This window comes from Pimephales promelas, chromosome 22, assembly GCF_988280905.1.
Source record: "Pimephales promelas chromosome 22, fPimPro1.hap1.1, whole genome shotgun sequence".
Lineage (NCBI taxonomy): Eukaryota > Metazoa > Chordata > Actinopteri > Cypriniformes > Leuciscidae > Pimephales > Pimephales promelas.
In genome coordinates, this window is record NC_142790.1 from 29,225,808 (window position 1) to 29,241,367 (window position 15,560).

General features: G+C 44.8%; 2 protein-coding genes across 2 annotated transcripts; both read left to right on the forward strand.

Moving 5' to 3' along the window:
- Positions 1–11,278: 11,278 nt before the first annotated feature.
- LOC148969647 (myosin-6-like) lies at positions 11,279–13,208 on the forward strand. Its single transcript, XM_089126001.1, has 4 exons — positions 11,279–11,450; positions 11,530–11,686; positions 11,769–11,796; positions 11,898–13,208. Exons 1-4 carry the CDS (start codon positions 11,373–11,375, stop codon positions 12,025–12,027), a joined length of 393 nt encoding a protein of 130 aa, XP_088982127.1. The 5' UTR covers positions 11,279–11,372; the 3' UTR covers positions 12,028–13,208.
- A 391-nt stretch (positions 13,209–13,599) lies between these two features.
- On the forward strand, positions 13,600–15,451 carry LOC148969648 (myosin-7-like). Its single transcript, XM_089126000.1, has 4 exons — positions 13,600–13,676; positions 13,760–13,863; positions 14,774–14,912; positions 15,010–15,451. The coding sequence occupies exons 2-4, from the start codon at positions 13,762–13,764 to the stop codon at positions 15,351–15,353; spliced, it is 585 nt and encodes a 194-aa protein (XP_088982126.1). The 5' UTR covers positions 13,600–13,676; positions 13,760–13,761; the 3' UTR covers positions 15,354–15,451.
- The last annotated feature ends 109 nt before the right edge of the window (positions 15,452–15,560 follow it).

Consider the following 15,560-nt stretch of genomic DNA (forward strand, 5'->3'; position numbering starts at 1 on the left):
TGCAAAGGCTCAAAGGGATGCCTCTGCAGAGCATTTAAAACTACCGAGAGGTCCCAAGAGGGTACGAGGGGAGGACGAGGCGGATGCAGCCTCCTCGCTCCCCTCAGGAACCTGATGACCAGGTCGTGCTTCCCTAAGGACTTACCTTCCACTGCTTCATGAGAAGCGGCAATGGCCGCGACGTAAACCTTAAGGGTGGAGGGCGACAGCCTGCGCTCCAACCCTTCTACAGGAAGGAAAGCACGACACTGATCGAACATCTCCGGGGGTCTTCTCCGCGAGAAGAGCACCAATTGACGAAGAGGTTCCACTTCAACGCATAAAGGTGTCTCGTGGACGACGCTCTTGCGGAAGTGATGGTTGCCGCCACCGCAGGTGGCAGCGAACTCAAACCTGCCTCGTCCCGTCCAGGAGCCACACGTGCAGCCTCCAAAGATCGGGACGAGGGTGCCACAGAGTGCCCCGTCTCTGAGAGAGTAGGTCTTGTCTCAGAGGAATAGGCCAAGGAGGTGCTGTCGCGAGGAGCATGAGATCGGAGAACCACGTCTTGGTGGGCCAGTAGGGGGCTACCAGCAAGACCTGCTCCTCGTCCTCCTTGATCTTGCACAACACCCGTGCAAGGAGGCTCACTGGGGGAAACGCATACTTGCGTGGGCCCCGTGGCCAGCTGTGCGCCAGCGCATCCGAGCCGAGAGTGCCGCGGGTCAGAGAATAAAACTGGGCGCAGTGGGACGAGTCCCGAGAGGCGAACAGGTCTATCTGTGCCTCCCCGAACTCGTCCCAAATCAGCTGGACCGACTGGGGATGGAGTCGCCACTCGCCGGAGAGGGGACGGACCCGGGACAGCTCGTCGGCCGCCCAGTTCCGGTCTCCAGGAATGTACACTGCACGAAGGGACCTCAGGTGCTTCTGACTCCATATCAAGAGGTGGCGGGCGAGCTGCGACAACTGGCGTGAGCGTAGACCCCCCTGGTGGTTGATGTACGCTACTGCCGTAGTGTTGTCTGAGCGGACAAGCACATGCTGGCCCTTGAGTAACGCTCGGAAGCGGTGTAGGGCGAGCCGTACTGCCAACAGCTCGAGGCAATTGATGTGCATGAGGCGCTGGGCTCCTGTCCAGGAACCGGCGGCTGCATGCCCATTGCACATGGCACCCCAACCCGTGGTAGATGCATCCGTGGAGACAACGAGATGCCTGGAAACTCGCTGAATAGGGACGCCGGTCCGTAAGAAGCTGAGGTTCGACCACGGGAAGAAGGTTCGCCGGCATGCCGGAGTCACTGGGACTCGGAGCGAGCCGCGATGCCATGCCCACCTCGGGACTCGATCGCGAAGCCACAGCTGAAGCGGTCTCATATGAAGCAAACCGAGCGGCGTTGCCGCGGCCGCGGATGCCATATGCCCCAGGAGCCTCTGAAATAGTTTCAGTGGAACCGCACTCTTGCCCTCGAACTGTCGAAGACAAGTCAGCAGTGAGTGCGCGCGCTCGTTCGTGAGCTGCGCGGACATGGCGACCGAGTCTATCTCCACGCCGAGAAAAGAGATCCTCTGCACGGGGCAAAGTTTGCTCTTCTCCCGGTTGACCCGAAGGCCCAGACGGGCTAGGTGCCGGAGCACCAGGTCTCTGTGTTCGCAAAGCTGAGCTCGAGAGTGTGCTAGTATCAGCCAGTCGTCGAGATAGTTCAGGATGCGAACCCCGTGTTCGCGAAGGGGAACAAGGGCTGCCTCGACGATCTTCGTGAAGACGCGAGGGGACAGAGCTAACCCGAATGGGAGAACGGCGTACTGATATGCCTGGCCCTCGAAGGCAAACCGAAGAAACGGTCTGTGTCGAGGTAAAATGGACACATGGAAGTACGCGTCCTTCAGGTCGATCGCTGCAAACCAATCCTGATACCGAACACATTCGAAAATGCGTTTGGCCGTGAGCATTTTGAACGGTAGTCGATGGAGAGAACGGTTCAAAATGCGCAGGTCCAGGATCGGTCGTAACCCACCGGTCTTTTTGGGGACAATGAAGTAGGGGCTGTAAAACCCGGACCTCACCTCGGCTGGAGGGACCGTCTCGATTGCACCCTTCGCCAGCAGGGTCGCAATCTCCGCTCTCAAGACTGGGGCATTGCCACCGACCATCGTGGAGCGAACTCCCGTGAAGCGGGGAGGAGACCGTGCGAACTGAATCGCGTAGCCGAGTCTGATCGTTCTGATGACCCAGCGGGATATCCCAGGAAGCGCTAGCCAGGCTTCCAGGAAATGAGCCAACGGGGTCATGCGAACCACAGACGTCCCCCCGGAGGGGCAGCGGTGCGGGTCGACTGGCACGCGTGCAGGAGTTACCCCGCTCGGATGCGTCGAAGCCCGCTCCCCGACAGAAGGGACCAGGGAAAGCGGAGCGTTCCACGGGGGTCTGTTCTGCCGGGGGTCTGGCGACAGAGGGGGAAGGGATTGGTGTAGCCCTGGGACGACACACGCACCCTTCCGCGCCCTCAGAGACAGAGAGGAGTGTGTGGGCTGACGCACGGGGGCATCGAGCGCACCCACTCCAGTCTGTGAGCTCAGTGAGGATGTCAAGTCTTTCTTTAACCAGTTCAGGGTGCTGCCCACCCGTGGGTGAGCAGCGGGGAGCTGAGAACAAAAGATTCTCCCCCGGCCCTCCACCGGGGGAAGGAGGGGGCCTGCTACCGCCTCCTGGGAAAGACTCGAGATCGTCACTGAGCGGCCCGTGTCAGGATCTTCGCTTGGCCTGGCGTTTAGCGGGGCGAGCGGCCTGAGGGGGCTGTGACGCCGGCCTGCGGCCTCCTCGACGCCGGGGCCCGGGTGAAGGCTGCTGCTGGGGCCGGGCGGGAGGGAGGGGAGCCGCAGGGGGGCGTCCTCGGCGGCGAGCAGAGGGAGGCACCTGCGCCGATGACTGGGTGGAGGCAGCAGCTGGTCGCCGGGGCAGGATGTGTTTGATGGCCTCCGTCTGCTTCTGAGCGGTGGAGAACTGCTGGGCGAAGTCCTCGACCGCACCGCCGAAAAGGCCAACCTGGGAGAGCGGAGCGTCGAGCAGACGAGTCCGCTCAGCGCTCCGCGTATCTGCCAGGTTGAGCCAGAGATGGCGCTCCTGAACCACCGAAGTGGCCATCACCTGACCGACGGCGCGAGCGGCCACTTTCGTTGCCCGGAGAGCAAGGTCAGTGGCGGACCGCAATTCCTTAAATGCCGTCGAGTCAGTCCCGCCCTCGTGCATGTCTCTGAGCACCTTCGCTTGGAAGACCTGCAAAGTGCTCATGGCATGCAAAGCGGAGGCCGCCTGTCCCGCCGCTCTATAGGCCCGCGCCGCCATAGCAGACGAGAACCCACAGGCTTTGGATGGGTGCTTAGGAGGACCACGGGTGGAGGCGCTCTGTGGACACAGCTGCATCGCAACAGAGCGCTCCACCGGGGGCATCCCAGTGTACCCACGGGCGGCCCCACCGTCGAGGGGGGGAAAGGCGGGGGAGAGATCGCGCTCTCGAGTGGACAAAGGAGCCCCCCAAGAGCGCGATAACTCCGCATGCAGCTCGGGGAAAAAAGGTATCGGAGTTGGCCGTGGCCTTGCGGCGGCAGCTTTGTCCAGATACCAGTTATCCATCCGCGAGAGATCGGGGCAGGATGGAGGTTTCCATTCTAGCCCGATACTCCCAGCGGCTCGAGACAGCATGGCCGTCAGCTCGGGATCTGACACGGGCAACGCTGGCACTCCCGAAGGAGGCAACGCAGCCGCATCTTCCTCTCCCGAGGACTCAAGCCCGCCTAGTGATGCAGTGATAGACATCACATCATCATCTGGAGCGCTGCTAGAAGCAGCCGGCGCCGCCGAAGAGACAGCCGACCGAATCGAGCTGGCGCTCGCTGGCTCACGCACTGAGGCGGGAGGTGTGGCCCGAGGAATCGTCGGGGCTCTATCCCACACCGTCACCGTTAGATCGCCGGGTCCCCGGGTCGACGGGCCCCCTTTCGTGAAGGAAGCCGATCGAGTAGGGGGGACCGGGGCTCTCACTCTAGTGAGATCATTGAGCCTCGACCTCAGTGTGGAGATGGTCATGCTCCCACAGAAGGAACATGAGTCATCCACGAACGCTGCTGCTGCATGCTGAATGCCCAGGCATACAAAGCAGCGTTCGTGACCATCAGATGATGACAGAAATCTACCACATCCAGAAGGGCACGGGCGAACCATCTTTAAAAAGACGTGCCGCGTGCAGCTCTTTCACTTTCACTTTTAGAGAAAGGAGAAATTCACTCTTTCAGCGCTGAAGCTACCAGGGAGAAGTGCAAAGTCTGGCAGACCACTGCTCAGATCGCAGGCAATGCAAAATCTCGCTGGGTACCGCCGTCACACCAACACTGAAGAGGACGCTCGTTCTCGAAGAGTCTTGAATCAGCTTTTAGGAGTGAAGAGGTTCTCTTGGCTCCGAAGCGAAAACATACTGCGGTTGCGTTCACTTCCTCCTTTTATACTCACGGAGTAGGGCGGAGTACGCTATGCAAATTTCCGCAGCCCCAAGGCATTGCATGCCATTGGCTCGTGTTTTAATACTCGAAGAGGATTGGCTTTCTATGCGAAATCCCCCAATCTCCGTCACTTCTGACGTAACTCGAAGTGACTACGAAAGGGAACTTTATTTTCATCACAGGGGGACTTTAAATGTTTTGTGTGAGTAACTACATTTTGCAGACGTGTGATAGTTGATAGACAAACAGTTGTGGAAGTTGCACTTACAGTTTAAAAAATGTGCTGACTTTGAAAAACTCTAATGGTACTCACATATTATGAGCATGTGACCATGAGTTTAATTCAATATTTATGAAATATGGTATTTAAATTTTTTTCTGTCAAATATAATACGCAACTAAAAATCAAAAAGAAAAAGCATTGCTTTGCATTACCTTCATCTGTGCTTCGGATATTTGTTGGATCTTCTCCTGTGTTTGCGTGTGCCTGAGATAGAAAAACCAGGGACAAAAGAGTGAGGGAAAAAGAAACATTTGTAGAACAGAGGTCAAAAGTCATGCCAATTTGCCTAATGGAAGCACATAATGTGTTCTTATGGAGAACAATCTAATTCAGATAGATAGAGGTACATCATGCAAAGAGTAATACCTGTATTCTCTGATTCTCTGTCTCCATGATCTCGCTGGCTCGAACAAGGGATAAAGAAGAAATGACAAGCAACTCAATCAAAGGAGCAAAAGCATCATGTGACGTCCGTTGGACACTTGTCCAAATAAATCAAACAGAACCCCTCAGTCACCATTAATAGCCTGCTCAATGGTCATGATGCACAATGGGTCAAGTTATTGACCCGTTGGTGATCTGAGACGACAAAGGGCCTAAACAGCTGAGAATGAACCGCCTCCGTCTCAGGGAAGAGTGGATAGGAATGTTCCACCTCGTCATAGCAAGAGATGGACCTGGCAGCTAAAGGAAAAGAGTCAGGATGTGACGGTTCTCCAGATCTCCCGTTAATCCAGTGTGAAGGACTTAATTAGGCCCTTGTGCAAATCACTAAAAACATGTAAGCAACATGCCACAAATAATTGCACTTTTTTAACCTTCAAGACCTGCTAATAAGAAAAAGAAGAAAAAAAACAGGCAGAATGAACGTATATATCCCTAAATATAGGTATTCAGATATTTATTGATTATTAGAATATATAATAGGATGTTGTATGATTTATAAACAAAGTTGCTTGCCGCACTTTAAGCGGTTAAAAAAACATTTACTTTTAGCTGCATGACATAAAACCGAAATTGAGATATGGCTTAGTGCAATTATTAATTTGCAAAGGCTGCGATATATTTTTTTCACAGTGAAATATTAAAATAGTAATATTTCTTCTTAGTTTTTATTCAGTATTTTTTATAATTTATTATAGCCATATTGATATATAATCACAAAATGTTACCTACAGCCCTACAAACAAGCACACCAAACCTGATTTTTTTTAAACATATTTTAAATGACAATTTTTGTCAGACAAATCACAATTGGATTTGTTCGCTAAATTGTGCAGCAGTCTTTGTCATCTTGATCTGTCCGTTACAGAACTACTCGATAGGTAGGAGAGATGTGACAAGTACCTGCTTCTGCTCAAGATGCAGTGGCTCCAATAGATGTGTTAAATAAAGGATGGGGCTAATCAACACTTGATGAAGAAAGTGTGGCGACTTTAACACTTGTCACTTGTGCTATATTAAGAGCTTCAGCTATCAAAAGCTTAGCACGTAAAGTATTATATGTGAGAGGAGCCACTGACAGAAATAAAAAGCTTTAAAATGGTAATAAACTTGACAATGACCATTTTTCTTAGACATACAGACAATGTGATAAATTTGAGCCCATTTGTGCATTAGCATTGTTTAATTGGAGGTAGCCATAGCTTTTGAAAGTTCAAGGTGGTTCAACAATATCTCAAGCATGGCACAGAGGAGGGATTAGGTCATGTAATAGATCATGTAACTTATGTAGTACGAGTTCATGCAAGTGATGGACATGTCCTACATACTATCTGATCTCTTCTATCACAGAGGCACTCAAAGGAATTTAACAGGTTATCTTTGTCCTCAAGGCTAAAGAAAAGAAACAATGCCACGTAAACAAGACAACTTGAAGGGTATGGCCCCCTCGGTCAGCTCTCTGAGGGACAGCAACAGACTGCAAGCACTTCAACAGAGTCGTTCAGTGCTTTGAAGCATATTGGGGCTATTCGTCAAGCTTTTAGCCTGACGTAAATTTATGTTTCACTTGTCCATGCACAAAAGTCACTTGTCCGGGTAAAGATTTATAATTTTATCTAGGGCTGCACGATTTGGGGAAAATGTCATATTGATTATTGAGGTCAATATTGCGGTTGTGATATGCGTTTGCGATATGATAAACAAATGGTTTCATGAGCCAACTTGTTTGGTTCTAAACCAAATGCACACACAGATTAGTGATAATTCTGAAATTAGCAATAACAACTAAATGATTGATAACACCTATAATGATCAAAAAATTAACTGTCTAACAGATAAGACATACAGAAATTGAATAAAGTTATCAAACAGTCTGTGCTGCATAAATTATATATAGACTATTCCTTATTAAAGCTACACAAGTTCTTTAGTCAAGAGCAGTGAGTAATTTTCTCTGTTCCCTTTGTTCATTCATTAACTTTACTGACTGAACGCTTTATTGGTAGCTGGCCCTTTAAGAGCAGCCGCTGAGGACAGAGACGGGGATCTCACACGCGCCTCATTCTCTCACGAGTCACACAACTCTTTATGTCCATCATAAGACTGCTCTTATGTTATGAAGATACTACTACAAATGACATTTTGGCTTAATTGTGTGTGTTGTTGATGTTCGTTCAAGCGCGAAAGAGAACTTCTGGCGCACGGTCTGTGCATGCGCATTATACTGGCGCGCGTCTTTCTGTGAGTCACATTCAGGACATTCACAGGCAGCGCGAAAAATGTGTTCGTTTCAAATCGGTAAAATTAAATCTGTAAAATAGACGTAACGAGTGGCACATAACATGAAGTAACATGACATTTTATTTTGTTTGAAATTTACGTTAACTTGTCCGGTCGGACAACTAATTTTCTCTTCTACTTGTCCTACAAAAAATCCACTTGTCCCGGACAAGCGGACAAGCCTTAATGTCGAGCCCTGCATTTTTATAGAATTTTTATTTGTTTACAATTGTACGGTTAGATCATTTGGATACATGCAAAATATTATATTTTTAAGTTATAAAATGTTGTTAATTAAAATGTCAACTGCACTGAACTAAAATCAAATTTAAGAGGCATTTGACTTTTGAATAATTCAATGAGGAACGAGGCTGGTAGAGTGTAAGGTTTTTAATGAAAACATTCCAGGATTTTTCCCCATATAATGGACTTCAGTGGGAAACAGACGGTTCAAGGTCCAAAAGACAGTTTCAGTGCAAACTGCAAACTTGTTCAAAGGGCTTTAAATGATTCCAGACGATAAATAAGGGTCTTATCAAGCAAAACGATCGCTCATTTTTTTTTTAAATAAAAGAGTTTAAGTTTTATAAGATCAAACGCTCGCCTTGCTGTTCTGTGGTGCACGTTAGTGACTCTCCTGTTCGAACTCGTTCAACAAAATGAACAAATCTTTTTCAAAATCAATTTGTTCGTTTCTTTAGCCGAATGAACCAAATGACTCATAAAAAGATTTGTTCATTTTGATGAACGAGTTCGAACTGGAGTGCGTTACAGAACAGAGCAAGGCGAGCGTTTGAGCTTATAAAACTTGAACTTTGTTATTTATTTATAAAACGAGCCATCGTTTCATCGTCTGGAATCGCCCTTTGAACAAGTTTGCAGTTTGTACTTTAAGTTTCTTTTGGACCTTGAACCGTCTGTTTCCCACTGAAGTCCATTATATGGAGAAAAATCCTGGAAGGTTTTCATCAAAAACCTTAATTTCTTTTCGACTGAAGAAAGAAAGACATGGACATCTTGGATGACATGGGGGTGAGTAAATTATCAGCAAAAGTTTTTCAAAAGTGAACTACTCCTTTAATTATTCTTATTTATATTGATTGTTTTACTTCCTTCTATGTAAAGCACTTTGAATTTCCATTGTGTATGAAATGTGCTATATAAATAAACTTGCCTTGCCTTACAAACATGAAGGCAAACCACCACCAGGATTACAAAAAAGCAGTAAAAGAAAAAGATGCAGTGGCTTTGACAGTTTATTTTCTTCTTACCTGTTTCATTTATTTAATTTATTTTTTAATTATTATTTATACAATTTATTTATGTTTTTACATTATACATTTGTGTACAAGTGCAGATTGTTCATTGTTCAATAAATGTTTTTGTTGAGAATTTTTGTCTATGTTAAGCAATTATTATTTCTGTTACATTTTATCTTTCAAATAAAGGTTAAAAAACAAGCACATATTGGCCAAGCTAAATCGGCAGCATTAATCAGCCAGCGGCTGACCCGGATTTCAAAAAGATCAGCATCGGCCTGAAAAAAAAAAAAACATATCGGTCGACCTCTAGAGCGTATGAACAGAGTGGAGCGGTGAGCGGGTTCACCCCCATTATCGTTCAGCGCTCAACGCATTTTGCTTCGCGCTCCACATATATGCTGGGTCATTCTGTAAAGATGTTTCCTTGCCACTGTTGCGTTTAATCAATGTGCCATTGTTTAATGCTTTAAAATTACACCTACTCCAGCTTTGAAATAATTTTTTTAGCAGCAAAACTAGCTGCATGGTCTGAAACAGAAGACAGGAAGTAGACCATTCTAGTGCACCCAGTGACAAAAGGAAGCTCCGATTACAAACTTTATTAGACATAAGGTTGCCCCCATTTCTTCCATTCTTTCTCCTGAGTTTTAATAAACAAGGGTAAATAGACAGCTGAGAATGAGGCTCTGTAAAGGATGAGGGGGCTAGAATAGATTGCCCAAGTGCTAAGACTAAGTAAGGTGCTTGTTGAGAGGGTGCAGAACAACTGAGGGACGAGAGGTCAAGGCAGGCCAGAAACCTCACAAAAGGTCTTGAGTGATGGCTCACAAAACAAATCAACACTATAGAGCTGTTTAAACACAGATCTGGGGTCAAGACGATTAGAGTTTGACCTGCTCATCATGTTCTATCTGTTAAGAATGAATAATTTTTTCGTGGTAACTGATGCACAGAAATAGTAACACTGCTGTAAATTATTCAGAATATATTAACTTCTGTAAACATACAAATTACATTGTGTATCTTACAGAATCCTATTCTTGCATTTATTTAAGAAATCTTTGTAAAGCTGGAAAAAGAAAGAATGGGTTTGAACATGAATGAAGCTGTTGTTCATTTCAATGACTGCTAATTAACTTGTAAAACGCAAATGAAGGATACAGCTTTGGGATATCAAGAAAGGTCAAAGCACCAAACAAGAACAAGCAAGAGTTGCAGCTGTCTCTGCATTAGGCGAGAACAAAAGGTCGCAAGTGCAGATATTCATTGTTCCCGTTACAGCTGTCTACTGACAATTTTACTGTTCGTGAAGCATTGTTACCTCGTCTTGGTACTTGAGCACAAAGATAAACCTGTGAAATTGCCAGTGCATGCCTGTCTCTCTTTGAGGACAGAAAATTGAATAGTTTAAGAAAAGCTCATAGTGCATTATTTCTGGAATCTAACTTTCAATTAAGCAATTTTATTTAAAAAGTATTGTGTGGATATTCAACTATGGTTCAGATAGATTTTATATACAAGAGTGTCTACCACTATAATGCTTTACGAACTGAAAGAATTTAGCTTATGAAACTAACTATAAAATATGAAAGTGGAGGTGTACATTTCAGTATGAAACACTTTAGTAAAGATCTGATATCTTTAAAAAAAAAATAAGATATACATATGGGACAAAAATAGCATCATTATGATTTAGATCCCTTTTGGTCGTGTTGCACTACCATTTCCACATGCCAAACTACTGTGACTCACACAAAGATTTTTCAGGCACCCAAAAAGAGCTACACACACACAATTGACCCGGACCAAATACAGATGTCAACGTCACACTCATTGTGCCTCTATATAAAGAGATAAGTTACAGCACAATATTGCAAGCTCACATCATTGTGCCATCTAAAGGTAAGAGCACACATCATTTAGATTAAATTGTTCATGAGGATTGAACAATAGAATAAGATGACTTCTTAATAATGATGTTTCTTGTTTTATTAAAAGGACTTGGACTTTCTTGGGTTTGGATTTCATCTGGTAAGACACACTTTTATAAAAGTCAACACAATGTGTATATAGTACATTTTATGTTATAGTACATGTATGTTTATGCAATATTTTCTTTTTGAATGCAATACTTTTTATTGAAAGACCAATAAATAATTAGAAATGTTTTATATTTATGAATAATAAAATCTTATTGTTTTATTTTTACATTAGATCTTCTAATTGTAAACAAGTTTTACAACTTCTAATAGTTTTTTCATCTATGCCTCAGTCTGATTGAAAGATGGTGGATGTGATGTCAGAGTTCGGGGCAGCCGCCCCGTTCTTACGAAAGTCAGACAAGGAGCGTCTGGAGGCCCAAACTCGCCCCTTCGACATGAAGAAAGAATGCTTTGTGCCCGACCCTGCGGTTGAGTTCGTCAAAGCCTCCATCACCAGTAGAGACGGTGGCAAAGTCACTGTTGACACTGAATTCGGGAAGGTAAGATCTGATCTCTGCAGTGTTGTAGATTGTAGACAGAAGTAGCGAGTGACTGTCAAAACATTTTTGTTATCCACAGACAGTCACTGTGAAGGAGATTGATGTTCACCCCCAGAATCCACCAAAGTTCGATAAAATTGAGGACATGGTGATGTTCACCTTCCTGCACGAGCCCGCAGTGCTGTTTAACCTCAAAGAGCGTTACGCAGCCTGGATGATCTACGTGAGTCGAGTCTTAAAACACTCACATGTTCTCTTTATCTTGCATGAGCAGATCTAAACCTTCTGTGAATCTCTTACAGACCTACTCTGGGCTCTTCTGTGTCACTGTGAACCCCTACAAGTTTTTGCCAGTGTACAACCAGGAAGTTGTGAATGCATATAGAGGAAAGAAACGAAATGAGGCCCCTCCACACATCTTCTCCATCTCAGACAATGCCTACCAGTACATGCTGTCAGGTGATGATCTGACTTGTGCATTTTTTGCTAATTTCTAATGCAATTTAAAATGCTAAGTTTCTTATGGTTCATTTTCTCACAGACAGAGAAAACCAGTCCGTCCTGATCACGTATGTAATACATATTTTGACATACCAAAATACTCCTCCTTTTACCAATGTTTTCTATGCTGCATTTTATCAGCCATTTAATGAACTGTTTTTATTTTAAGCGGAGAATCCGGTGCTGGAAAGACTGTGAACACTAAAAAAGTAATCCAGTACTTTGCGAGCATTGCAGCAGCAACAACTGGCAAGAAGGATCCATCAATGGAGAAAAAGGTGCGTAATTTCCAAAAATAGCTTATTATAGATGAATGAATATACCTTCCATATAAGACAGTAGTGTTGTGACGGTGAGGATATTTTCTCACCGGTTAATCGACATGTGACAACACCGGTAATACCGGTGTCTCACCGGCGGGGGCTTTTAAACCGCTAATTTAAAGGCAAACGTAAAATGCGCACGTTTTCACGGGCATACATAATGGTGCGGTAGTGCGGGAAAGAACTGTTTTGTTATTGTGCCCTGAATATGCGCTAGTTTGAAAACGAAACTAACTTTCACTTTTAAATTGGCGTCAATTCATCCTTCGCTTGGAGTTTGATTGACAGACATGATCTGACAGGATCAGTCAGAAAGCAGTCAGGAGTAGATTAACGTCGGTGGAACTTTAATCTGTCACGACACATTAAAGAGCCACAAAACGGTAGGCCTATTTATTGTTTGATTTTCTTTGACTGACCAAATTTGAAAGTTGAGACTGTTTCATATTAAATATTACCTGCTTGGTCCTGTCTGTCAACGCGTTGTGAGTGTCCTCTATTTTTCACTCCTCGAGAACATGGGTTGAATCCCAAATCGCCCCCTAAACCCTCATTTACTAGGCCTATTCCCTTCATTAGTCCACTAATACTGTTCACTTAAAGGATTGAATGAGAAGGAGTAAGTAAAAACGAGTGAGCGAATTCGGACAGCCGTTGCTGACAGAGACGCGATCTGACACGCGTCCCATTTTCTCACAAAATCTCTACGTTCGTTTAAGACTGCTCTTATGGACATTTTGGTATAATTTGTGTGTTATGTGTTAAGTCCGAAAGAGAACTCGATACCGACAAGCGTCTTTTCTGTGGGTTGTGTGTGTGTTAATAGGCAGGATTTAACGACTAATTGCGTTCAATATTTTTAAACTTTTTTTTTTCACATGCCAGCCGCGGTGGGCATGTCATGAAACCGGTGTTGCGACTGAACACCGGTAACACCGGTAACACCGACTACCGTGGCAAGCCTATAAGACAGCATACAAAAAATAATTACTAAATTAATGGTCTTCCTTTATTAGATATTAAAGTCACAAATTGTCATAATTAGATACTTCCTAACTTACTGTACCATACTGCAATGCTTTAACACGCAAACAAAAAACACTACATAGCGTCTGAAAATATGCATGGCTGTAAACTGAAAAGTAGGTACATCAAATGTTTACACACCTATTGTTAAAATATGATTCTCAGGGTACTCTGGAGGATCAAATCATCCAGTGTAATCCTGCTCTGGAGGCTTTCGGTAACGCCAAGACCATCAGAAATGACAACTCCTCCAGATTTGTAAGTTGGGTTTTCACATTGGTGTTGTTATTCTATATTTGTTTTCATGATATGTTATATGAGCATGTTATGTATTGCTTTATTCACAGGGTAAATTTATCCGTATCCACTTTGGCCACAGTGGAAAGTTAGCTTCTGCTGACATTGAGACTTGTAAGTACTGCCCAACATCATTCCAACAAATCACACATTGATTAAATGTGTAACTGTTTTGATATTCATCTATTCATCAATTCATTTAGATCTGCTGGAGAAGTCTCGTGTCACTTTTCAGCTCAAGGCTGAGAGAGACTACCACATCTTCTATCAGATTCTGTCCCAGAGAAGACCAGAACTGCTGGGTAAAATTATCCATCATATCTATTAATATTGCCATCTCTAATTAGAAGAGTCTTTTCTGATCTATGTTGCCATTTCTCCATAGAGATGCTGCTTATCACCAACAACCCCTATGACTACGCCTTCATCTCCCAAGGAGAAACACAAGTGGCATCTATTGATGATGGTGACGAGCTTCAAGCCACTGATGTGAGTGTTTGGTAAAACATAGGCCGTTTATAATACAAGAACAACACCTTTGACAACCCGTATGACTGCATTTCTGCTGTGGAACACCAATTGATAATGTCTTGACTGGTCAATAAGTATGAAAAGCACCATCAAAGGACCACACAACTTGTTTTTAATTTTGTCTTTCACAGAATAAGTTAAAGGCCAATTTATACTTCTGCGTCGAGGGTACGCCGTAGTGTACTGCGTTGGCTACGCACGTAGGCGACGCCGTTGTGAGCATTTATACTTCTGCGTTCAGGTCTTGGTTGCTCTGCAGTACTGCTCCGAAACGCTAGTTGGCGGCGGAGGGTTTTAATGTTCCACTGTGTTTAGATTCCTCGCAGCTAGGTTACTACAAGCAATAGCGATTGAAAGAGAGGGGATCATGTTGGAGTTGGAGCTTATTGAGGTGGAAAAACAGTTCACTTTAGTGAAATTACTAAAACTGAAAGGCAGAAACGAGAGAAGATGTCGGAGGAGATGGTACGTGTGGAAATCATAGACAGTGGTGGAAATGCGTGAGAAGGTACGTGCGGAAATGCGTAGGAGGAAATGCAATGCTACCAAGCCGACCAATCACCGATCTTGCGGTCCGCGTCGTCGCGACGTGTAGTTACATTTTTGAAGAGGTGCGCGTCAGGCGACGGCGAAGGGTACGCGGCATGGGACGCGTCTGTGCGTATGCTACATCGTACCTACTGCGCGCACCCTACGCAGAAGTATAAATTGGCCTTAAGTGATACAGGTATAGAATGACTAGAAAGAGAATAACCGATTCTCTTGGCCAGTCTATTCTTTAAAAAGAAAGACTTCTAATGTTCTTCTCAAAAAGTAGAATATGAAACATTTGCCATGATATTTTAAATGCTCTGTACATTTGTTGTAGGAAGCGTTCGATGTGTTGGGCTTCACCCAGGAAGAGCAGAACAGCATCTACAAGCTGACTGGATCCGTCATGCACTTTGGCAACATGAAGTTCAAGCAGAAGCAAAGAGAGGAACAGGCCGAGGCTGATGGGACTGAGGGTCAGTATAACTCGGAATCTCAGCTTCATAAAGGAAAGAAAAGTCTAAGACATGTTGTATATAGAGTCATAGCTCTGTATTCTTTTTTAACATGTAGATGCTGACAAAATCTCATATTTGATGGGCCTAAATTCAGCTGACCTGATCAAGGGTTTGCTCCACCCAAGAGTCAAAGTAGGAAATGAGTGGGTCACCAAGGGACAGAGTGTCCAACAGGTAATGAATGAAAATAATAATCTAATGGACATTTACAAATTTCAGCATCATAACTTCACTTTCAAAGACATACAAACAAAATCTTTCATGTATCTGAAAAATCGCTTTCTATTTTGCAATGTGACAAATTCTGCAAAATTCAATATTTTCTATATTAGGTGTACTACTCTATTGGTGCTCTGGCAAAGTCAGTGTACGAGAAGATGTTCCTCTGGATGGTTGTGAGAATCAACCAATCCCTGGCCACCAAACAGCCTCGCCAGTACTTCATTGGTGTGCTGGACATTGCAGGATTTGAGATCTTTGATGTAAGCTGAAATCACCTGCTTATGTTTATTCATAGAACAAATTCAACAAGAAGTGCAATCTGTTTGACCATTGTGATTATACAATATATTCCATCTGCAGTCCAACACCTTTGAGCAGCTGTGC